General features: G+C 32.8%; 2 protein-coding genes and 1 pseudogene across 2 annotated transcripts; all 3 read left to right on the top strand.

The window, feature by feature from the left end:
* Positions 1-175: 175 nt before the first annotated feature.
* Positions 176-5,295, top strand: LOC7468760 (40S ribosomal protein S18-like; annotated as a pseudogene).
* A 471-nt stretch (positions 5,296-5,766) lies between these two features.
* LOC7468762 (UDP-rhamnose/UDP-galactose transporter 5) lies at positions 5,767-9,122 on the top strand. Its single transcript, XM_002300868.4, has 6 exons — positions 5,767-6,101; positions 6,550-6,792; positions 6,890-7,074; positions 7,150-7,350; positions 7,515-7,676; positions 8,527-9,122. Exons 2-6 carry the CDS (start codon positions 6,660-6,662, stop codon positions 8,854-8,856), a joined length of 1,011 nt encoding a protein of 336 aa, XP_002300904.3. The 5' UTR covers positions 5,767-6,101; positions 6,550-6,659; the 3' UTR covers positions 8,857-9,122.
* Positions 9,123-10,447: 1,325 nt separating this feature from the next.
* LOC7468763 (uncharacterized) lies at positions 10,448-14,998 on the top strand. Its single transcript, XM_002300869.4, has 3 exons — positions 10,448-10,805; positions 13,330-13,410; positions 14,232-14,998. The coding sequence occupies exons 1-3, from the start codon at positions 10,647-10,649 to the stop codon at positions 14,604-14,606; spliced, it is 615 nt and encodes a 204-aa protein (XP_002300905.2). The 5' UTR covers positions 10,448-10,646; the 3' UTR covers positions 14,607-14,998.
* Positions 14,999-24,303: the final 9,305 nt, after the last annotated feature.

Consider the following 24,303-nt stretch of genomic DNA (forward strand, 5'->3'; position numbering starts at 1 on the left):
CTTCCAAAATTTACAATCCTACTATAGACAAATATAAAAATGCATTTAAAAAGGGTAATTGAAAATTTTGTGAAAGAATTGACAGTCAACTTGTAAAATAATTACAACTTTGGGACTAAATCATAATTTTCTGTCTTATGTTTCGGTTCGCTGTTTTTGTTACTTTAACCTCCAGTGGCAGGAACAAGTTTTGCTCGGAAGTCTGGACTCAGGCATGGCCCTGTTACACGATACAAAGCAGACACCAGGACACAGTCAGAGACTGAGAAAGTAACTAAATCATCATGCCGAGAAATGGGTGTTGGGATCCTTGATATGGAGAGAACTCTTCACTGATTAAAATTTATTTTTATTCTCTGGAAACCCAGAAGGTCTTAGGGTTAATCATTGGCGAGTTTTAATTTGGTTCATAAACTCTGAGATGATAATAGCCGTGCTGCGGTAGTCACTGGTTAACGAACTTGACGGATATTCATCTAAACGAATCTGAATGGGTCGGTCGGATATTTATATTTGGATCGGGTACAAGCAAATGACTACTTTATCGGACCTGAAACCCAACCCATACCCGGTGCACCAGTCACCACAATGTCTCTCATCCTCTCTCTCGCTCCTACCAATGAAAGCAAACTGTCTTCATTTCCGGCCTCCGAGTTGGTACTAATAGTGATTTTGAACAGAAGTCATCAAGAGTCGAGTTGGAGTGATGGGAAACCGATCGATCTTCTGTTGCTGAGACTGGAGGCATTGTTGACAAACAGAGGCATTTGTTGGGAGAAGGAGAAGGGGGCATTGCTACTATTATTGTTGGACTTGTTGTCCGAGAAGAAAATGAAAGCATTGAATGTTTTCCTAGTTTCTTGACCAGGTATACATTTATAGAGGATGTTAAGCGCCTATTCCTCGCCTAGAGAAGCGAGTTTGTGCCTTATCTTGGTTTCTAACGGGCTTTGTTTCTGCTCTCTACAGATTTTGGTTATCAATTGCTCTACAGAAAGAGGAAACGGCACCATTTGATCTGAATTAGTATTAGCATCCACCATAGCTAGGCTTGGTTTGTTTGAAGCTCAAGTGTTTGATTTTTGGTTCGTTTAAAAGAAAGAGTGGTTGATAAGAAATTGAAGAGGGAGAGATAATTTTGGATGCATAGACGCAGACATGAACAATACCAAAACTCGATTGTAACGGAATCCCTAATCATGGAGGCAAAAAGTTGGGAGAGCCAGTCCCACTGCGGACATGTATGAAGGGGCCGGATCCATATAGTTTTTCTACACGGGTCCGATCCTTAAACCCGAATAGAAAAAGAAAAGAAAAGTTTGGGCGGGTAATATCGTCTTCTGAAAAACCAAAATCCTACCACCTTTTAATAAAAGGTATAAACCGTCGTACGCACTGTCGCGTCTCTCTCTCACTCTCTCTCTTCCCTAGTAACAGCTGCTTCTCCCGCTCCGCCCCGGAGACTCTCCTCTCTCGAACGCTCAAAATGGTAAGTTAGGGTCTCGATAATTGACACATTTGTATGTCAATGAAGTTTATTATGCTTGATCTAGATTGGTAATATGCACATGTATTAGATTTGATTTCAGGTGGTGGTGTTTTTTTTTCTATTTTTCTTATGTAATTGATCGATGATTTCGCATGTGGGTTTTATCTCTAAAACAGTCTTTGGCGGCTAACGAGGACTTCCAGCACATTCTGCGTGTGCTGAACACGAATGTAGATGGGAAAAAAAAAGATAATGTTTGCTTTGACATCAATCGAAGGTATTGGCAGGCGCTTTGCTAACATTGTCTGCAAGAAGGCCGATGTTGACATGAACAAGAGGTCTCATTCTCCCTCGCTTTCTGTATTGTTCTGTGTGAATTTTGTTTTTTTGTGCTCGCTGGTTAGATTCTTAATTATAGATTAGTTATCGAATATCGTTTAAGGAAATACGTTGATATTGGTTTTTTTTTATTAACGTGGATGTATGGTTAGCTTGCATTTACCTCGACTAATCCCACGGATCCTGAAGTTAATAACCATGTAAGTTTTCAGTTGCCCTGAGGTTTGTGAGACTCGAATTGGTGACTTTTAGGGAGCAAACCCAGATCCTGAGAAGTTGAGCTATACCCCTCATGCTTACGTTGATTTTTTTTTAAAAAAATTGATTGGAAGTGTTTGATTTTGCTTTGGGGGCATTAATGACATGCTAGAGGGTAATTAGCATAATGAAAGATGGTGTATTTTGAAATTTGAGGTGAAATATCAGAGATCATTTGTCGTTGCTGCGTCAAAGCAAGAGAGAATAATTAATTGATCAAGATTTGTTGGGCGTTTTAATTTCTGAAAAAGTCATGATTTGTTATAGTATCAGTTTTTTTCTCTCCAGAAAACTAATTTAATTTTCTTCGTTATTGTCAGGGCTGGTGAACTATCCGCAGCAGAGTAACCTTATGACTATTGTTGCAAATCCTTGCCAGTTCAAAATCCCAGACTGGTTTTTGAATAGGCAGAAGGATTACACGGATGGGAAGTATTCTCAGGTCGTGTCAAACGCATTGGACATGAAGTTGAGAGATGATTTGGAGTGTTTGAAGAAGATTCGGTAATTTCTTGTTTGCTATGTTTTTATATAAACTAATTTATATGGGATCAAGTGCATTCACTGAAAACATGTTCAGCTCTTTAGATTTCCTAAATTATCTTGTCATTCACATTATTATTTGCTTCTGCCATGTCGAACTGAAATTATTTTTGGTATTTAGTAGCTTTTCATCATTTGTATGTGATGAAGTCGTGCAAAACTTCAGACAGGAATTGGATTTCCCATGGCTGTTTCCTGGGCTGGCAGAGTGGGTCTTGACCTTGGTCCAGTGGTTGTTCACATGAAAAAACAAGTTCCCTGTAGAAATTGGACCCTTCGATACTTTAAGGTAGTAAATATAAAAGGAAAAAATAATATACACTAAGGGAAATAATATAAGCAGCATTGAATTGTTGATGCTGAAGAGAGAATGTGTGAAGAGACTATTTTTAGCCTGCGAATGAACTTGTGTATATTTATTGGTTCTTACATGATGACTTAGTGTATTTATACACTCATTCATGACTCTTATGGAGAAGGAAAATATTTTTCTAAAAGGTAGTCATTGGTTGTTGTGTCGTGCTTGTAATTAGTGAAGATATTGGTTGTTGTCATTGGTTGTGATATTTTGCTATTCCATTGATGGAGATGTTGGTGCTTGTCGTGGTGTCTTGGGAAATTGGTGGAGAGGGTGGCTAGCTATTGTAGGCATGGGGAGCAGGCACAGGAGACTGACTAGCATGTCAAAGATGACCATTATAGGCTCAGAGAGTAGTAGTTTTGCAATCGGCATAGAAATGTGATGCTGCTTTGCACAATTATGTGTGGGAACTAAAAAAAAAGCATAGATGTGAGTGCCGGGGCAAGATTGGATAGCCCGGGCAAGATTGGATAGCCCGAGGTGAGTTGAGATTGAGCGAGGGGCTTGAAATCAAGGTTGTCAATTCCATTCCGTTCCGTCCGGAATGGCCGAAACATTCCATACCAATTCAAAAAACGGAATAAAACGGAACAAATTTCATCTCATTTTAAATCTCGGTCCGTTCCGGATTTTTCGGTTAAATTCCGCCCGGAACGTTCCGGTTCCATTCCACATGTTCCGTTCCGCTCTTGAAAAGCCATTGAATCAAATTGAACCTTATTCAATTTAATTAATTAAACCACCCAATTATAAAAGCTCTTTTTTATTACTATTTTCTATAACAATGATATTAATAATAACATTGAAAATTATTATTACTATTTTCATTAACAATGATATTAATTTTTTAAAATTAGATTTATCACTAATATATATGGTTTATATTTATGTTGTTTTTTTCATGTTTATACTTTGTAGGAATTTGAGCAAAACAAGGAATGCTTTAGATTCCATTAGCCTTAATAACATTGACCTAACTTTATATTTAAAATATTTGTGTTAAAACATTTTACTTTCATAATATTTTGATATTTTGTTTAAGTTGAATTACTTTAAGTTAAAGATCTATTTAATCTTAACTATTTAGAAATATTTTAAATTTTGAAATTATATTTGTTTGGCATTGTGTTTGTATTGCATAATTTATAATTAATTTATCTTGAATTTGAATTATGTTTGTTGAATATATACATATATATGAACAGTACAACCCCGAAACGGCACGCCGAAACACTCCGAAACTGAAACATTCCGTTCCAATTGAAAAAACAAAACACCTACCGAAACGGAATTGACAACCTTGCTTGAAATACTAAGATTTTAGTTGTTTGAGCTTGATCCGAACGACTAGAAGGTCCAGCCGTTAGGACCACACCCAAACAGCTGGAGAGTCTAGCCATTTAGGCGTGACCCAAATGGCTAGCGAGTGGGTCACTTGTCGTCTTCGGGTAGCACATGTGGCCCACTTTGGACACCAATGGTGACTTTCCATGATGTGTACAAATTATTTTTGTCGGGATGTTTTTGATGATACTGGGGTTGTTGTCATTGGAGCTCGAGTATATTTTTGGTATCTCATTTTTTTTTGTTTCCCATTTCTTTTCTTTTTCTCTCTCTCCGCCCTTGTTGTCTGTGCCAACTCATTTCTTTGCTTATCTTTTCTAGCTGTTGGATTGTCTTTGTTTCCCTTGTGGTCATTGGATCTTCGTACTCCTTTAGGTTGTCAAATGTCCATTATAATTCAGGGGAAGGGAAGAAATGCACATTTTGTGCGCGGGAGAACTTTTTTTAAAATCTTTGTTGTACCATCTTACAACTCTTTTTAAATGTTAATGTCAAATAGCTGCAATGCTAAAACTTACTGTCTTGAGGGAAATGCATCTCTGTTAAAGGCTTAGGTGACAAAGTTAGTACCATGAGCCTGTTAGATGGCCTTGATGAAACTTATTATCAGTGAAACATAATCCTGCGATCTGATTCGAACCTTGTCATGCAGGAACCACCGTGGTCTGAGGCACTACTGGGGTCTTATTGTCAGGGGTCAGCACACAGACTACTGGCCGCGTGGAAAGACTGTTGGTGTCTCGAAGAAGCGCTGAGCATATAATTGCAGCATTGAACAAATTTCATATATGGCTTGGCTGAAACCTGTCCCTTTCTGGTGCAACTAATGTTTGTGGTAGGCTAGTTTAGAAGTGATATTGCCATATTGGAAAGATTTTTATTTTCGCGGCCTCCTTGTCTATTTGAATCGGTGTCAAATTCTTATTTCATTATTTGAAAAAAATGCCCTCACTTGCATCTACTTTCAGATTTCTGCATATTGAGTGAGCTTTTGGATATTCATTCTTGCTTGGGCGTTCCATGGAATGCAACTTGGAAGTGTTATTTTAGACGACCGAAGGGCGCTTGTGGCTTTGCAATAGAAAGGCGCGCATGAACCATATTTTTGGAGGTGCTACGGGCATGGAGATGGATTGGTTAATGTCTCGAGAAGAAAAATTAATTTTTTTTCTAAACACACCTTTAAAGAATCTTGTTTTCATTTTTGCTTTTAAAATTAGGATTTTCAATGACCAATTTTATTTATATTATTATTTTGAACTTTTAGGTGTAAGAATGCTATCCATCAGTTCTTACATCAAATCTAAATTATTTTTCAACCATCCAATCATAAATATATAATTCATACTTAAACTAATACACTATTACATGAACAGAGATTTATTTTCTCGGACTCTTGGGTTGCATTCGAATCCCAATTAACAGCAATGATTACTTATTTTGATTAATATATATATAAAAAGAAAAAAGCATATGTGCAGGGAAGCAAACGTCCGCGTTATGATTTGCTTGCTGCCTCCTGCCTGCTAAAAACACCATTCCCCACCGCCCCACGACACTTACATTTCGCAACAGAATTTCACTTCCTCCCCCCTCTCTCTCTCTCGGAATCTTCAGGACTCTTTTGAACAAAAAAAAACCATTACAGAGTACCTTCCAAAGCAAAGAAAAAACAGAGTAACTGCAAATTGCTTCAAACGCACATCATAACGCCCTCCTCTCCTCCATAATTCCTTCTCTCCGTTTCACTCTTCTTGAGCTACTACGGTACGTACATTTTTCTGCACACCGTAAAAAAAATTGACTTCAATCGTGATTTTGTTTTCTACGATCTGTTGTGGTGATTGTTGGATTATGTTGCGATCTTAAAAATAATAACGTAATACAGATCTGAGTTTATAGAATTTTCGTAATTTTCTCATGATTTACCTGAGATCTGCCCTCTATGATTTGATCTCAGAATTGTTTGATTATTACCCTCTGATTCTTTCTGTTAAGGAAATTGATAAATGATTTTAGTTAAACTATCAATTTCCATTGTAATTATAAAATAGCTCGCTTTTGTCTATCGTTTTTTTATATATAAAAACTCTTAGGTTAATTTAGTTAAACCCTAAGTAGAGAGAGCTTAATTTAGAAGGAGGAGGAAGGTGAGTGTTTGGTAACTTACGTGGTAACCACAATTTTGATTTCCATCCGTTCTTGATGTTTGCAGAGAAGCGTGTTGCTGGCTGGTCATTGTGATGTGGATGGGGATATTTTTGGAGGCTGAAGGGTAAGCGTTTGAAGGCTTTTCAAAATTTAAGTTTTGAGAAGTAAATTACGATGGCTCCATCTAGCAGCAAGGCAAATAAAAAGGGAGCTGCCGATGCGGCTGCCTGGATGTTCAATGTTGTCACTTCTGTTGGGATTATTATTGTCAATAAAGCCTTAATGGCTACTTATGGTTTTAGTTATGGTGAGTTTGTTTCTCATGCTCTTTGTTTTCTTTTATTTGTTTGTACATTCATGAGGTTTTAGTAGTTAGAAGTTTCCTTTTTTATGGTTTCTTGCAGCTACGACGTTAACTGGTATGCATTTTGCTACCACGACCTTGATGACTGGTGTTTTAAGGTGGTTGGGTTACATCCAAGCCTCTCATCTACCCTACCCTGAGCTTTTGAAATTTGTTCTCTTTGCAAACTTCTCAATTGTTGGAATGAATGTCAGTCTAATGTGGAATTCAGTGGGATTTTATCAGGTAAATGTTGTTTTGCTGTGTTTTGGCAGTTGATTATTGCAATAATGTTACTCACATGTTTATTTTAAATGTCAGATTGCAAAGCTGACTATGATTCCCGTATCCTGCCTTTTGGAAGTGTTGTTTGACAAGATTCGGTACTCACGAGACACAAAGCTGAGTATAGGAGTTGTTCTGTTAGGCGTTGGTGTTTGCACTATCACTGATGTGAGTGTTAATGCCAAAGGTTTCATTGCTGCCTTTATTGCAGTCTGGAGCACTTCGCTGCAACAGTATGTAAGTGTTTATGAACATCTATTTCTTTACATGAGTTATCCTATTCCATTTCAATTTAAAGAAGTTTATCAATTGTAAATTGCAAAGTTAACTAATCAAGTTCGTTAAAATGATTCATTCATAAGCAGCTCCTCTAATAACTCTGTTGAATCATTTACTTGCAGTATGTACATTACCTCCAAAGGAAGTATTCACTGAGTTCCTTCAACCTACTGGGTCACACTGCTCCAGCCCAGGCCGCAACACTGCTATTATTAGGCCCCTTTTTGGACTACTGGTTGACAAACAAAAGAATTGATACCTATGACTATAGTGCTGTCTCTGTGGTAAGATAGCCAACAAAATTTGACTTATGTTTTTTCAATAATCATCTTCATGATTTTGCTATAATCTGGATACACCTTTCATTCTTGCATATTATTATGCACGCTGTAGAGTAGCTGAGATTTTTGTATCATATGTTTGCTTAGGGATCGCATGAACATGCCTTATAGATGCATCTGCACTTCTAGTTGTCTGCATAGCTGTGGACACATGGCTTGTCATTGTGATCTCCAGATGTGTTTATACGGTTGCCTATGTTTACATTTGCACTTGAATAAGTTCTTGCCTTCTGCACTCCAATTTGAACATCGGCACACAAGGTGGAATGATTTGGCTATGTTGGGATTTACAATTGAGGCAGCCAATTGGAAAGGGCAGAAAACTATGAAGTCCTCGATGCAGTTTAATATATATGTGATTAGTACTTAAAAGCTAACTGGATGCATTTTCTTAACAAGAAAAGTTAAACAGTGAGGAAAAAGCAACCCTGGTCTGTGTTGTGAAAAATTTCTAGTGTGGCCGTGCTCTTAAAAAGTATAATATTAGTTTCACGGCTCCATTTTCTGCAATCAAGTCTGACGATGACTTTAATCTCGCATACAAGTTATGTTGCTGCTTATTTGTTATGGTTCCTGTTTGCATTAACTCGTGTGTTTGCTATTCCATTTTACATAGCAGTATTGCTTTGCATAATGTTGTTGTACATGAATGCCTTTTATTTTCTTATAAAAGGCCGAGGGCAATTTTTTCTTACTTTCTTTAACTACTTTTGTTTGTGTGTTTGAGCATGATTTTCTTACCCGAGTTTACAGAATCCCATCTCACATTTTCTCTGAATCTTGGTTTCTGCAGATGTTTATTGTTATATCATGCACCATTGCGGTAGGGACCAACTTAAGCCAGTTCATCTGCATTGGCAGATTCACAGCTGTGTCCTTTCAAGTACTTGGTCATATGAAGACGATCCTTGTGCTGATCATGGGATTCTTTTTCTTTGGAAAAGATGGTCTTAATCTACATGTGGTTCTGGGCATGATCATAGCCGTAGTTGGGATGGTTTGGTATGGCAACGCCTCATCTAAGCCTGGAGGTAAGGAGCGCTGGAGCCTCTCGCTACCTACAAGCAGACCACAAAAACAAAGTAATTTGTCAGAGTCCGATGAACATGATGGGAAAGTCTAAACGTTTATGTAGGATAAATTAAGCATACAAGGGTAGCTAATTCCAGGAACTTGTTAATCATTTGAGATTAGAAAACCTTGCCATTCAATTCTAATTCTTTCTTGTTGATTTTGTAATTCTTAATTTGGTTTTGTTTGTATTGGATCCTATCAGGGAAAATGATGTTTTTGATAAGATCAGGCTCCCTGCAAAATCTTCTTCTGTCACACGAATATTATTCATGGTAATTTATTCGAGTCAAAGGGGAAAGAAATTGCTAGTGATTACTTTATGTTCCATTTGATTAGAAATAATTTGATTTCTTTCTTGATGTATCTAAGTGACCATTTCTCCCTCTTTTTCTGTGCACATTCTATATAACTACTTGCACAGTTTCACAACATCAGAAGTTTTTAGGTTTGACCGCGGAAAAAAAAAAACTGAAAATTGAAAAAAACTGAAAACTGAAAAAACTCTCGCCAGATAAAATTTTGGCCAGGATTTTATTACAACTACTGTAACCATCACGATAAATAAAAATTTATGGCAGGTTTTACAAAAACAGATGACAAGTTGTCTTCTACTTTTTTTTTTTTTTCCTAATATGTATCCTGTCCCATTTTTTTTTTAAAAAGGGTCCAAACTCGTTGGCATAACTGGCTAGGCCCAATAATATCTGATTTTTTTTAAATTAGTTTTTTTTTCATGCTTTTTTTCATGTTTTTTTTTCAAAATAATTTTTTTAATTTAAATTTAAATTAATATCCATTCTCTCTTTTATTTTGTTTATTTAGCTGCTTTAATTTTTTAGTTATTCTGTATACATTTAGTTCTTAAAGAGATTATTTTAATTCATCTATAATTTTCATTTTATATTTTGTATAAATAGAAAATATTTATTTTTGGATAATATTTCTAATATGTGTAACCTTATATAATTTTTATTTTATTTTATTCAATCAATTTTATTTGTGTCTATTTCTATTATTGTTTGATTAAATAAAAATTTAATTTTGGTAAATAAAGTCATTAAACACAATAAGGTCAAAGGACTATATTGCGAAGTCAAATATCTTGATCTATATATGTTTTTTATTTTTTTTTCATCATCATTTATTGTTAATGATTTTTTTTATCAACATATATAGTTCTCAATTTATTTGATTACATGTAAACGTATATTTTTTGATTTACATTTTTAAAAAAATTTATGTACAAAAACACACAATTTTCTTTTTAGAAAAAAAAAAGACTATTTCATGTTGAATACATATAGTCAATTGGATTTCAATCCTTGTAAGGCATGGTAAAAATTAAGATTCCATTTATTTTTACATTTTAAAAGTTCTTTTAAAAAAATAAATTATTTTATTATTATTTTTTATTTTTAATTAATTTTTTACTATTTTTAATTATTTTAATATATTAATATTAAAAATAAATTTAAAAAATATATATTTTTAAATAAAAAATACTTTCAATATTAAAATACCAAACATGTTTTAAAAACGGAAAAGGAGATGGTATGCGCGTAAAGGGAGTTGGGGTACTGTGCCACCACCACCCACCATCCTAACCACACACCCTTTCTTCTCGCATTAAAAACCTTTATTTTTTGTTTTTGTTCTCTAATCTCTTTTATAAAAAAAAAAAACAAGGAGCACAAGAACACGCCACATTCTCCTCTTCTCTAGAGAAGAAGCAAAGAGAAACCAGAGACCCTTTTTATTCATCTTTTCCTTTTTTAGCCAAAAAAAATTCAATCTATCCCTGTATATAAAATCTAATTAATTAACTAACTGTTATTAACGATGGGAAAGAAGAGAAAATCCATAGCAACAAGCCTGGAGGAGGTGGATCGGACCATGTACGCTTCGTTTTGCAGTGCTGCAAACTCTCTGTCTCAGCTTTACACACAGTCTATGAACCACCAAAAACTCTCTTTCCAAGCCGGTGAACGTCATGGTCTTGTAAGATTCCCTCTTTATCTCTTTGATTTATTGAATATCTGTTTGTATATGCGCTTGTTTTGTGGGTATATGTGCTTATTTTTGGTGGGGTTGTTTTCCTTTATGGAAAAGTTATTGTTTTTGATCAATCAAGCTCGTACCTTTTTCATTTCCTTTCATTGGTTCACTGAATTTTTTTTTTTATTGTTAGTCTAGTTTAGGGGTTACCCCTTTCGATTTTTTGGTGTAAACTTACATGGGTGGTTTGATTCTGGTTGATTTGCGAAGTTTATGGCTGGATGGATACATTATGTGGTTTTGTTAATGGATTCACATTGGAGTTACTGTCTGTTAATTTAGTTTTTTTTTTTTGTTAATTGGCGTTGTTAATTATCATTGCAGTTGAATGTAGTACTTTGCTTTTCACTTTTTTCTGAGTGGCTTGCGCTTTGAATGTTTATAATAGATTGGCGTTATAATTGACTGTTGAGGAGGTAGATTTGTTAAAGCATCAATTTTTTAAACATTCCCATTTAAGGAAGCAAGCGGGATTTGAGTATTTTGATACCTTGTGTGATGGAGAAACAATAGAATCCTGGCTGGTTTGCCTTGGAAAAGAAGGTTTCAGTCTTTAAGGGACCTCGCTTTTAAATTGGAGTTGTTGGAGTGCTTTTTCTCTTGGATTATGAATTTGCTCATATGTGCTAATGGCCGTGTAATACTTGTAAATGGAAGAGTTTTGTCGTGAACCTAGAAACAAGCTCGTAAACTCCTGATAGTTTCAATTTGTAAACGGTAATCTAGTTGATTGGTGGTGTAGAAGGTCACCTTTGTTTCCAAGTGGTTGTATCACGTGATACTTTGATGTTGACAAACAGTTGCTTTGCAGGAATATGCTTTTTGTTGACATGAAATGGTGGCTCAGTACTTTAACAAGACAAAATAGATAGTTTTTATGGAATGTGTTTTCCAATTAATTAAGGGGATGAGACAGTTAGAAAGCCAGGATAAGGACTGGAAAGAAAAGCATATTCCTATAATTTTGGATCAATGGGTTTCAAAGAGATAGACTTTTCAGTACTCTGAAAGTTAAAAGGAAAGTAAGTTTAGTTGGGATGGAACTGGTCTGTCTTGGGAAGATTGGAGAAGCTGAAAATGTACTTATTGATTGGCTCTGGCCCGAAGATTGAACATGTTTTCACAGTCTTGGATGATAGCTATTCATTGATTATTTGATAGTCAACAAAAAGTTTATGGAAGAGCTCGAAGAGAAAATGTGGACTATAATTTCTGTGGGGGTGAAGCTAAATGGTGGCATAAGATAAAGGTATCAAACAAATATAAATATTTGAAATTCAAACAAATCTTTGTCATGGTTTTCATTTTGTACTTTGCCTTTTTACACATGCTTTTAAAGTGCAACCTTTCTACTTTTCATATAGAAGTTTAAAATCATTTTTCCTATAGCATAATCATGAGGCTGGCTACTTCTAAGTTCAGGGAATGGGATCGCCTTCTTCAATTTGGTTAAGCACCTGCTTGTTAGAGCAGTATAATATATTAATCAGTACAACCAGTAAAGATGGTCCTTCTCTGCATGTATCACTGGGTATGCATTCTCTGATGATTCTAGTGAGAAGTTAAGACCGCAAACTTTTTTTTCACGTTAACCATACACCCCCATTTATCATTGCATTCTCCAGTGTCTAGGCCTTTTCCCCATTTCTCATGCATCTTAAGTTGTGGAGCATGAGCTCTTAAATAAATTTCTGTTAGTTTTGTTTGTATAACTAACTAAATACAGATATGATTTTGGCATACATAGGGCGTTTACTAAGAATACTGATTGTGAACAAGCTTTGAAGTAGTCCTGAGCCGGGTATTCCTTATCTTAGAGTGGTTATGGAGCTTAGTGGTGGTTTTGGTTCAAAACTAAAATGTTTTGCTGTGTTTGAGATTATATCAGAGTGTTTCATGTTAAAAATTACAGATGAAAATGACTGATTTGGTTATGAAAATGATTTGTAGGGCAATTGTTTGGTCAGTTTTGGTTTTGCATTTAAATTTGTTTTGTTCTTTTCAACTTTAAGATAGATAGTCTATTCAGTACAGTATGAAATTTCACAAAATAAATGCAGTTAACATCAAGAACAATGGACTTCTCTTCCAAAACAGCCTGCTGCTCTTTTCCACCTGCAGAGTAAAAGAGACAATGGGACAGCGCCATGAGAAACTCTAAAATGAAGAATAAAAGATTTGTATGCCATTCCCAATACCTGCTCAAAACACACCCAGTTACTCTCGATACAATTTTTCTTTCATTAGAACCTACAGAATAACTCACAACACGCGATCTTGACCTAGCTCTTATTCTTTTGATGCTTTTAGCTTCCAAATTGGAAGATTATCTCTTGTTGAATGCCATATAAGCTGTCACATCACATATATCCTCTCAACCAGACTTATCTACTGACCTTGATTGATTTCTTTCAAGCTTAGTTATCTTGTTGAATTTGCTTATTTAGCCTGGTCATATTGTTTTCAGGAAAAACTTTATCAATGGATTTGGAGACAACAAGAGGGAGGATCTAGGGTGACAACATTTGATATAATCAATTACTTACAGGTTCGTGTCAATTATTCTTCTTGCCTGATCTATTTCAATCTACTGTCTGTGTGTGCGCTTTCATGTGTGTGTGTACTGACATGCAACACGCACCATATGCTTGCTTCTTGTGTATGTGCAAATGTATTGATACTTCCTTATCCATGAAACCACGGTTGGATATATGAAATATCTGTGTAAAGTCAAATTGATACTCTTCTTGGAATTAATTGTTCATGATGATACTGAGAACATCTTCATATATAACATGAAAATCTTACTTATCTTGTGGTACATCAAGATGAACATTATTGTCAAGTGTCCAAAATATTTCTTATAGCTGCCTTTCATTTTTTCTTTGCCTTATTAGACATTAACCATGTTCTAGCCACCTGAACACTGTAGATCCTTTTTATTTGGGCATTGTTTGTTAACACAACGTAAAAGAGAACTTGATGAACTTGATTGTCAATTAAATAGTAATCTCATGCCAGTCACCTGAACATGTAAAACCTTCTTATTTGAGCACTGGTGTAACAGAGATATTTCTCTACACAGAGCTATCAGATAAATATGGATGCATGCCTGTTAGGCTTGGCTTAATTGTCTTTTCCTTATTCCTTATCTTTTGGTTTTGCTGGTTTTATCTTCTTTCTCTCGATTAACATGTATGTATGTGCGCGTGCACATGTTATGAGTGACTAAGACAGTTATATGTTAGATATGTAACCGATCCATGTATATTGTTTAGCCGAGATCTGAAATGAAGTGGATTTTGCTTATGTGTATTGATAATAACTTGATTGTATCTAAAATTGAGTAATGCTGTGGTCATGATGCAGAATGAATTGGACTATTGTGGAGAAGAACCATCAATGTCTCCTAGAACGCCACACCAACATCAGAATTCCCAACCTATTCCATCCACAAATTCCACCTTTCTGGTTTCTTCGGGCTCGTCTGGCCTGCCAGCTACTGGTCAGGGCACCCGCTCTGAACACTGTGATCAACAATCTAAGAATACAGTTTTCTCAAATGCTTTGTCAAGCCCTGTTCGCAGGAGTCTCCAGAACTACCACATTGCTCAGGGAGGCTACTGTCCACCTGGTGGTTCACTGTCAGGAAATGGAACCCGCGCCAATGAGCCCAACTTTCTTCAGAACCATAACAGGGATCCTAATCTTCCCAGTTCCAATGATTCCTCCATGGACATCTAAGATAGCAGGTCTCGCAAGCTTCTTTCCATGCTTTGGTTAAAGGATCTGGATGGCTGTTGCAGTTGTGTTGCTGTTTTGGTTGTTCCTGATCTTCTCAGGAAGAAAGCACATGGAATGGTTAGTCCATACAAGAACAATCACTTTATGCTGTCAACTTGTGAAGCGTGTGAAGAAGAAAGGCTTAGTGGGTGAGTTCTCATGGAGCAGAATGCTTATGTGATGAGCACCATAACCTATCATTTTATCCTTTTCGTTGTCCTTTTAAAATGGTAAATTTGGTTTATGTTATATGTAAAGTGCTTTGTTGAATTGATTATACTACTGTTACAAATTAATTTGGCATCAACTCGTTTCGAACTGCAAATTTATTTATTTTTATTTTTTTCGTTTCACGACCTCTTATCACTCTAGAACTATTATCAATTATAATTATCAACGTAATTAAACAATTTGTGGTGAACCGCCTTAATTTTGTTTTTTTTTTTCATTCGAAGTTTTTTTTTATTGTTTTTTTTGTCTTTCAAGCCTTTTTTTAAAAAAAATTAGGTACTTTTACTTCCCATTTAATGAAACTCAATATTTTTATTTTATCTTTTTATTGGTTCATTTTATTTCTAATTTAATAATTGTAGTGTTGTTTTGTAAAAATAATATTGGTAAATCATGAAATAGTGTTTGAAATCATAAAGATAGAATATTAAAAAAATAATAAAAATACATCACATAAAAAAAACATAATTTATAGTGGGTTGTGCTTTTTTCTTTTCCTTTATTTTTTTTTCACTTAATTTTTTTTTATTTTCAATTTATTCATTACACATTAAGTTGATTTGATGTTTTATTTTAGTTAGTTTTATACATGCTATCACAATGTTAATAATAAGTTTTGACTTTCAATTTATACTCAATTTGAATCAATAAAATTTAATTTTATTGATTCAAATAAATTAAAATTTTCAGGATTCAATTTCAAACTCAAAAAAATATTTTTATTTTTTATTTTAAAAAATAACATCTTTATTTTAATTTCCAACTCAAGTTTTGATTATAATTAACAAATTTATTAATATATATAATTATCAATTTATTTTATTAAATATACCTATAAACTTTTTAGCTTGCAGTAAAATTCTTCTCGATGGTAAAAAATAATTAACAATACCAATGTTTTTTTTTTTGTTGAAAAAAAAAAAAGTTTATCCCACGACATGTCATGGAGAATCAAATAGAAGAAGTAAAATCAACTAGTCCTCGTTATTCCTAGATTATGGCATGGCCCATCATCGCCCATTGTTTCATGCCTTCAAAATCAGCATTACAAGGTGCCCAAGGTATCTTGCACCTCAACTTAATTATTAGAATTGCTAATTATTAAAAAAAAAATGGATTAGGATTCTATTGTTCGCACAAATTTATTAAACTATGTATTTAACCTGATTTTTTTTTATATAATTTTCATTAATTATTATTAGATCGATAAAAAACAACTCCATCTTTTTATATTTTTAAATCACAATAAAATAACTAAATTATTTTTAAAAATAAAATTTATTTAACTAATATTTAGAGGCTTTTTCAAATTTTAACATTTTCTAAGCACAATAAAATAATTACATTACTCTTAAAAGTAAAAAAATTTTCAACCAGGAACATGGAATTTTTCATATTTTCATTTTGAATTTTTTAAATTATAATCAAGTTGATCGAGTGACAATTTAGTATTTTGATAAATATAAAATATTATTCAAAAAATAAAAGTGAATTGCATTACAAGGTGCCCAATATTATTAAAGATGGTCTCGACGGTGTTGGAATCATCTCGGTGTCCCTTCCCTTCCTAGGCGGTTCATATAGTTTACCGACCTCTGGTTGGTACTAATGACATTTTTTTTTGTCTAATTTTTTTTATCTCTTCTTCTTGTTTTTCTCGCCTGACCTTCAATTATTTTTCCTATCAGATTTGATTTTGTTCTTTTAATTGATATTTTTTTTACTTTGATAAAATTTTTAAATTGATATTTTTTCCTGATTTCATAATTCAATATTAAATTTGGTTGAAAATTGAGCTTCTCGATTGAGTCTGGGTCTAAGATTTCACAGGTTGTTAGTTTGAGAGATTAACTCAAGTTTAGGAGATTTTTCCGGATTTGTTTTTTTTTCTTTTATAAGCTTATGTTTTTTTAGTTTCATCCTTCAATATTTATTTATTTGGAAATCGAGCTCCATTATTTTTTTTATTTGCTTTCTATAGAATGTTTCATTAATTTTAAAATTTAGCTCAATTTGGTTATCTCGAGTCTTTTTATTAATTGTCATTCTTTGCTAAATTTAGCTTTTTAAAAAGAATTTTTTTGAATTAAATTAAATTAATTAATTAAATATAAGCATGAGATGCTTACTTCATAATATTTTGTTTGGTTTGCTTTCTGGGTCATTGCAATAATGACCCGTGCGATCACTTTCAATATTGTTGTGCGACCTTTCCTAGTAATATTAGAACCGTTTAAAAGAGCTCTTTTTTATGGTAGAGTGGTGTCTACAACAGAGCGATGATGAATATACAATGGACTTTTCTTTTTTCTTTTCCCGAGTATAATATTAACAGATTATTTTTTATAGTTAATTATTGTTTTTTTTTTGTTCAATTTATTTACTATTCATGTTTTTTTTAATTATATTATTAAATTAACTAAGCTTATTGAATGCAACCAAATCATTAATCTAGATTTCAGATTTTTCTTCCTTCTTTATAAATAATTGTATCTCCTGAACATTTTTTTTACCTTTGAAAAATTTTAACCCTGCAGGTATCTTCTTCTGCTACTAGAACTCGTTGATGCTTGTTTGGTAAGTCCCCAAAGTACATAGTTCAAGCTGCAATAATACCTTGAGTTGTATTTTGTACCCACCACTCAGAAACAAACAAATAACGTAGCAGAAGAAGATATGAACCTTCTGATTGCTGCCAGAGTTGCTTAGCTGCTTGAGCAGAAGCGTCAGGCGCGATTATTTGTAATCTTATACCAGACAATGATCATGGGGTCCAAAGTCGTTCCAATCCCACATGCTCAAGCCTCTCCTTGCATTGGCTTGACAAGAAATGAATATGTGGCTTAGCTACCAGCATCACTCGCTCTCATAATCAGTTCCTACGTTAAGGAATCCCACGCAACTTGTTAACCTTGCATTAGAAAATGATTGATGTTTCTGTTTCCTCGATCTAGTTTTTTCTCTGCAATTCCTGGACTCCTCGGCCGTAGATAAAGGTGTTGTTGGTTACATGACCCACAACTCGTCTTTTTTTGCCAAAAGCACATCCACAAATCACTTTAAGAGACTTCAATTTGATCTAAAATTTGAGAAGACAGATGAAGAGAAATATGCTATACAACCTTTTGACCACTCCATCAATCATTGATCCAACAAGATTGGCTTTTAACAATTATCACAACCACCATTGCATCTCCAAAGGTGGGTTAACAAAGGCATGAGTCCATGCTTAACAGTTTATTGTAGGGTTTGCATTGCAATTAGTATGCTAGCTAGTACTGTAGCATTATGCTTTTGAGTGCATAGTTGACAAACACGCGTTTCCTATAGAGTTTATCATATTCCAACTTTAGGCGCTAATCACATCCAATATTATCTAAATTATGAAATCTAAATCTGATACCCGGACCCAGATTTATATACAGAATTGATAAAGCTGGGTTTAGGGCATTTCTTTTATGTATAAACAAGGGAGAAATCATTTGACAGCACAAAGAAAGGTATCTGGTTAAATACCTAGAGTGCTAGGTTATGGATGTTATGACCTCGAAGAATAGAACCTACAAAAAGAATACCATGGCCACAGTCACGCAAGAAAGTGGAATAAGTAGGTAACAAGAGGCTAAATTAAAGAATTTCTCGGTGAAGATTATCGAAAAACTTCAAGGCCACAAGTTTATTCTTAGAAGAACTTATTGATTGATCCTTTTTTTACAGTGGGAATCCCACATGAAGAATAGAACGTAGATAATTCCATGTTCGACTAATCTGATTCAATCTAGCATATTTTCATAATTTGCACATCTTGCGTCCCCCCAGCTGCTTTATCAAGCAAACATATGTATCCACTTCAAAAAGACTGGATATAGTACTGTCCCCAACATGAGAATGAAAAACCAGCAAAATTATTGTAGAAATATGTCACCAAACAGTACTCCTCTCCATAGTGGAGTGGAATCTAAATATGGCCAAAGCTTCATTGCCTTTGTGAGAAGTTTACCACGGGCTTCATTTACTGCCTTGTTTTCTCTCTGACCCTTTCCTTTCAACAAGACAGTCGCGTTTGCCTTTCACAGGAATCCAGCATTTCTTTGGAAGTTACAAGTTACCTTCTGATAAAGGTGGTGGTCCTCTTCCATGCATTAAAGTAACAAAGTTTTTGCTTTGAGAGGTGGCTGTACTACTTTCTGCACAGCCCATTGACCCTTTATTATTTCTTGTAACAATGAACTTGAGACCTTTTCGGGTGCAGCCGTGACCATCAAAATTTATAAATCCTTGAAAAATATACTGTGATCAATTCACTTTCACTCGTTGCTATATATGCTAGTACCTGGACTGTCATGTTCGCAATGGTTTTCTTTTGTACTGTTTTGTTTGGGTAGGCAAAACATGTTAAATCGCCATTAATGTCTCCTGTAACCAGATCATGGTCCAGCTACTTCATTTCTTTTACGAAAAGTAAATTAATGAAGATGTCTAATTTCTTAGATTTCTTTTTTATCTACTATCATATATATATTATATCTATATAATTTGATTTTAATGGGTGGTATCTGATTTATAATACCCTGAGAATTTAATCGAAGATGCCAATATTATCCTTTGATGAATAATTACAAGTGACAATGGTTGAGGGGCAATAATTAATTACGATGTTTCACACAATTTGGTATATATATATATATATATATATATATATATATATATATATATATTTATGTATGGATATATAAAACAATAATAATAAATAAAATAATATAATTAATTAGGTTTTTTTGTTATGCCTTTTTTATTAATTAAAGGTATTATAAGTAATTGGTGAGTATATATATTAGTAATTACATAATAATTTTGAGAATAAAAAGAAAAAACTCTATAGCAACTTATATTCTATTTTGTCGAACATTAAAACCTACATAGAGAGGAAGAGGAAAATCAAGGAGGATATTTAATTCACGACCAAAATATTTATTTTTTTAATCAATTTAAGGTGTGTGTTTTCTGTCTTTACCTTTTAATTAGTTTTTTGCGTGCATATTACGGTTATTAAGAAAGGTTTAAGAATTAGAGTTTTTATGATATTTGATTTTTAATCACTTTTAAGGAGTGAGTGTTATACTAATGGAGTCTTAGATTGATAGAAACTCATTGGAAGTGATTTTATATGTTTTTAATAGAATAATTTGAAGTAATAGTGAAAAAAGATTGAAAAAAAAAGATTATGAGTTGGTAACTTCAGGTCACCAAAATATGGTATTCCGATAAGCGTTATGGTCGAAATTTGATACCTACTTATAGTGTGCTGTGAGTTCTTCGATTCGATAAGTTATTTGCCTAAATTATAGTTGTGGGTTAAGAGTTATGGTCACTGAAAGCATGTCACTTGAATATGTAGTTTATAGATCTATAAGAACAAAAATATTTTTAAGCCCACTCTCGATTAATTGGAGAGTGCAATTCACCCTAAATATTTATGACCTCAAAATTTACTGTTTTTGTTTAATATGTTACTAAAGAGTTTTAGTGTGTTTTTAATATTTTTTTAAGAATTTTTATGAATTTATGAAAAATTATTTTAAGCATTTCAATATACTAAAATTAATTTATTTTTATGTAGAATTTTTATATGTTAAAAGAGCTTGATTTCTATACCAATTAATTTATTTACTTGATAAGTAGTTTCTAAAAATAGATGAAGTTAATAATTTTTGACACCTCCACTTTAATTATGCTAAAATACTTCTTTTCTTGAATTAAAAATGTTTTATAGCCTTTTGTGATCAGATTCTATAATGTTATTATTTTTGGATCATAATTGACATATGTTTTACATAATTATTTTTTATATTTAATTATTAAAAATATATATTTTATATGTAAGAAAAGGGGATGTAATAGCATGGTTCTAGTGTTGGATAGTTTTTGGTGGGAATTTTAGGGTCATTAAGCTAATGATATATTTAAGTTTTAATTAAATTAGGAATTTGTCATGTGTTACATTAGATGTTAGTGAGCATATAATTTACGGTGATTGTTATTGTTAGGTTGTCACGAGTGTTTGGTTGTTTCTAAGGCTAATATTGGATTTGCATATCATGTAAGTAATTGTTCATCTCTATGGTTAGTTATTTTGAGTTAGAAAATTTATATTTGTGTACTAAATAAGTTTTTCTTATTAAAACATTTATTGTTTTGTAAATTAGGTGGATTAGACACTATAAATGATTTGTAAATAATGTTAAATGTTTTTGTGAAAGTATGTTTATAATTGCAAAAGTATATGAATATGTTTTGTTTTTATGAATCCATTCGTAGATTGAATATGAATATGAATTTAATTGATTACGTTTTGGACATGGTCTTTAGGGGTTATATATACTAGGATCTATAGACATGTCTATTTAAAATTTGATGCTTAGTTATAAAGTAAAATATAACTCATTGTTATTTTGGTAAAGTAATCATAGTTTTTTTACTTTGAATATAAATGTGCAATCCATGGTTGTGTTCAAATGATTGGTTTAAATTATTTAAGTTTATGAATGATTTATAAATATGCGTTTAGTTTTTTAAGTCTTTGAAAGTACTAAAATTTTGGTATAATAAATGAATTGATTATGAGCTATATGTATTAGTAAATTTTAGCATGCTTGATTTAGCTAGGAAGATGAATTGTTATGTATTGAGTGTGTAACACTCTCCTTTTATTTATTTATTCAAAAGGTTTGGAGGAGGTTTGAAATGTCAAAGTGGTAGCTTTATAAGTTTATAGTTGATTCTTAAACTTTAATATTTAAATAACTAGATCAATTTATGCTACTTGGAGTAGATTTGGTTTTATTTTACTTTGAAGTTAAGTTATTAATTTGACTAGATCAATAATATTAAACTTTCAATTAGCTTGGAATGCAGATCTAACTAGTAAGAAAAGGGATAAACTGAAAAGAGGAAGATTTCCAAGCCAAATAATAAAAGAAAAGGACAGATCGATGTTAATAAAATTGTAGAAGAGGGATCGTGTTTATATATGGATATGCGGGCATGCAGCATTACCAAATTCGATCGGAAATCAATGATCCCATCGCCTAATTGGTTTGGATTGATGTCAAGGATCGGAAATACTAGATACTTTAAGGTGCAAGCTGAGCAGGTCTCGTCTGTCAGTCATTCTGATTATTATTCTTTTCTCATGTCTGCTTCTGCTCCGAAGCGGGACAAATAGCTCGAGGAACAAGTTGATATTGGTGTAGGAGTTCGACTGCGTAACGTTAGTTTCGAAAAGAGTTTTGGACCAGCTCAAATTCACAAATTCAGACAATTTATTACTACTATAGTCTACTAGTTTTTAATTTAAGAACAAAAAAAAACACAATTTACTACTTCTGGTCCGTTTAGATTGGACAGGGTCCCATACTATTTCTTATAAACTCGGGAAGTGAATTGTTCTTCAAGAAACTTGAACGTGTAAAGTTGGAAATAAAAGGTCTGGAAAGATCATCATCACCCAAATTGAAGTAATCATTTTTCATGTCATGCTAGAAATATTTTCTATTTGCTTTACCAAATCAAGAATAAACTAATATTGTAAGATTATAATCTAATATTTCATGTGTGTCTTTAGTATTTTCTTAAAGTTTAACACTATTTTTTTAAAATGAGATTTACTCATACACAGTGATTTTTTTTTTCTGGTAATGTGTCTCATAATAGTTCTTGTAATCTATGTAAAAAAAATAAAAGAGAAGAAAAGTAATAAGTCATCCATGATTTCAAGGGGCAATTGAAATTCTGTCTAGAAAATTTTTTTATTTAAAATTAATTCTTTTATTGTTTTTATTTTTTTATTTAAAAAATTATTATTTTAATACAACTTAAATAAAAAATAATTTGAAAAGCTGCCACCGCTCTATATTACCCCGAAATTTAGCTGAATCATTCATTGGCAGCAGCGACTTTTCTCGTCTGATGGCTCTCATTGCCTATCCTGAGATCATCTTCCTAGCGTCACTGGAGCATTAACTGTGGGTCCTCGGCGACTTTCCGTCTCAAGTTTGGTAGCAAGACAGCTTTTATGGATATGATTCGAAACAACATGTTAAAATTTTTTTATTATAAATTATAAATTGTAATTTTTTAAAACTTATTAAAATTATAAATTATAATTTTTTTTAAATCAAGTTTTTATCATAATTTAAAATAAAAAAATAAGTTTAAATAGAAAGAATTAAATAACTATAATCAGCCCAAAAAAAACTACATCACAGTGCCGAGCAAAGCCCTGGTCGTACAAGGCAACTCCGATAACAAACATGAATTGCGTTCGAAACAACTCTAAGCATAAAAATCCCACAGTCCCTTCTTCTCACTGTCGATTTCCCAATGATCATTGATCAGTCACATGGAATTCTTCTGCTCCTTAATTTGTGTCAAGTTAATTTGAGCTATCCCAGTTAATTACTCATGATTTTTTTTTTTTTGGCTTTTTTCTTAATCAAGTGGCCCGACTTGTAGTCTGAGTTAATTTGCATCTGTTTCATTCCTTTTTTTTTTTTCTATGTGAAATCAGATTTGATTTTCTTTTCATTAACAAAACATTGTAGTTGATCAACTTATGACTTAATTAAAACCTGTGTAAGATCAAGTTTAACTTATGACTTAATTAAAACATCTCTTAATTAATTGATTTTTCTTAATCTCACCGTAAGAACATGTTCGGACCCTTTGTAACTTATGTTACAATCTCACAATCATTTGGTGAAATCACATTGAAATGTAAATCACATATATGGGAGGGGAAAGGGGGATTGTGGACAGAGGGAAATCATGCGATCCCTCAGCATCATTATTACTTTGTTTGTGGAGCTCGATAGAATAGCAGATTCCATAAATAAAATGTTCTTATTTTTTAATTTATCAACAATAGTTGGAGGCCAGATCCTTTGATCTCAAAAAACCCAAAGTGGGGTTGCTTTTGAAGATATTTTTTATTAAAAAATATATTAAAATAATTTATTTTTATTTTTTAAAGTTTATCTTTAAAAAATACACATTAAAATTATAAAACAATACCAAAAAAATTAATTAAATCAAAAATTAATTAATTTTCATGAAAATCAGGTTAAATCACACGCACCCTAAACACGTTGGAAATACAAATGGTTTCTTTGTTTGTTTTTTTTACGTACTTTTTAAATGAAATAAAAAAATTATATTAGTATATTAAAATGATTAAAAAATAAATTTTTATAAAATACAGGATGATCCGCAGTCAACAGCATGCTATACAAATTCAATTTTAATTAATATACCTTTAGCTGGGTTATTTTTTATGAGTTCTGATTTAATAAGCTTTTAATTTATAATAAATCTTATTTATATATGCTTGCTTTTCTCAGTTTTTTGAAATCTATAACTGAATCAAATT

The sequence above is a fragment of the Populus trichocarpa genome, chromosome 2 (genome assembly GCF_000002775.5).
Source record: "Populus trichocarpa isolate Nisqually-1 chromosome 2, P.trichocarpa_v4.1, whole genome shotgun sequence".
NCBI lineage: Eukaryota > Viridiplantae > Streptophyta > Magnoliopsida > Malpighiales > Salicaceae > Populus > Populus trichocarpa.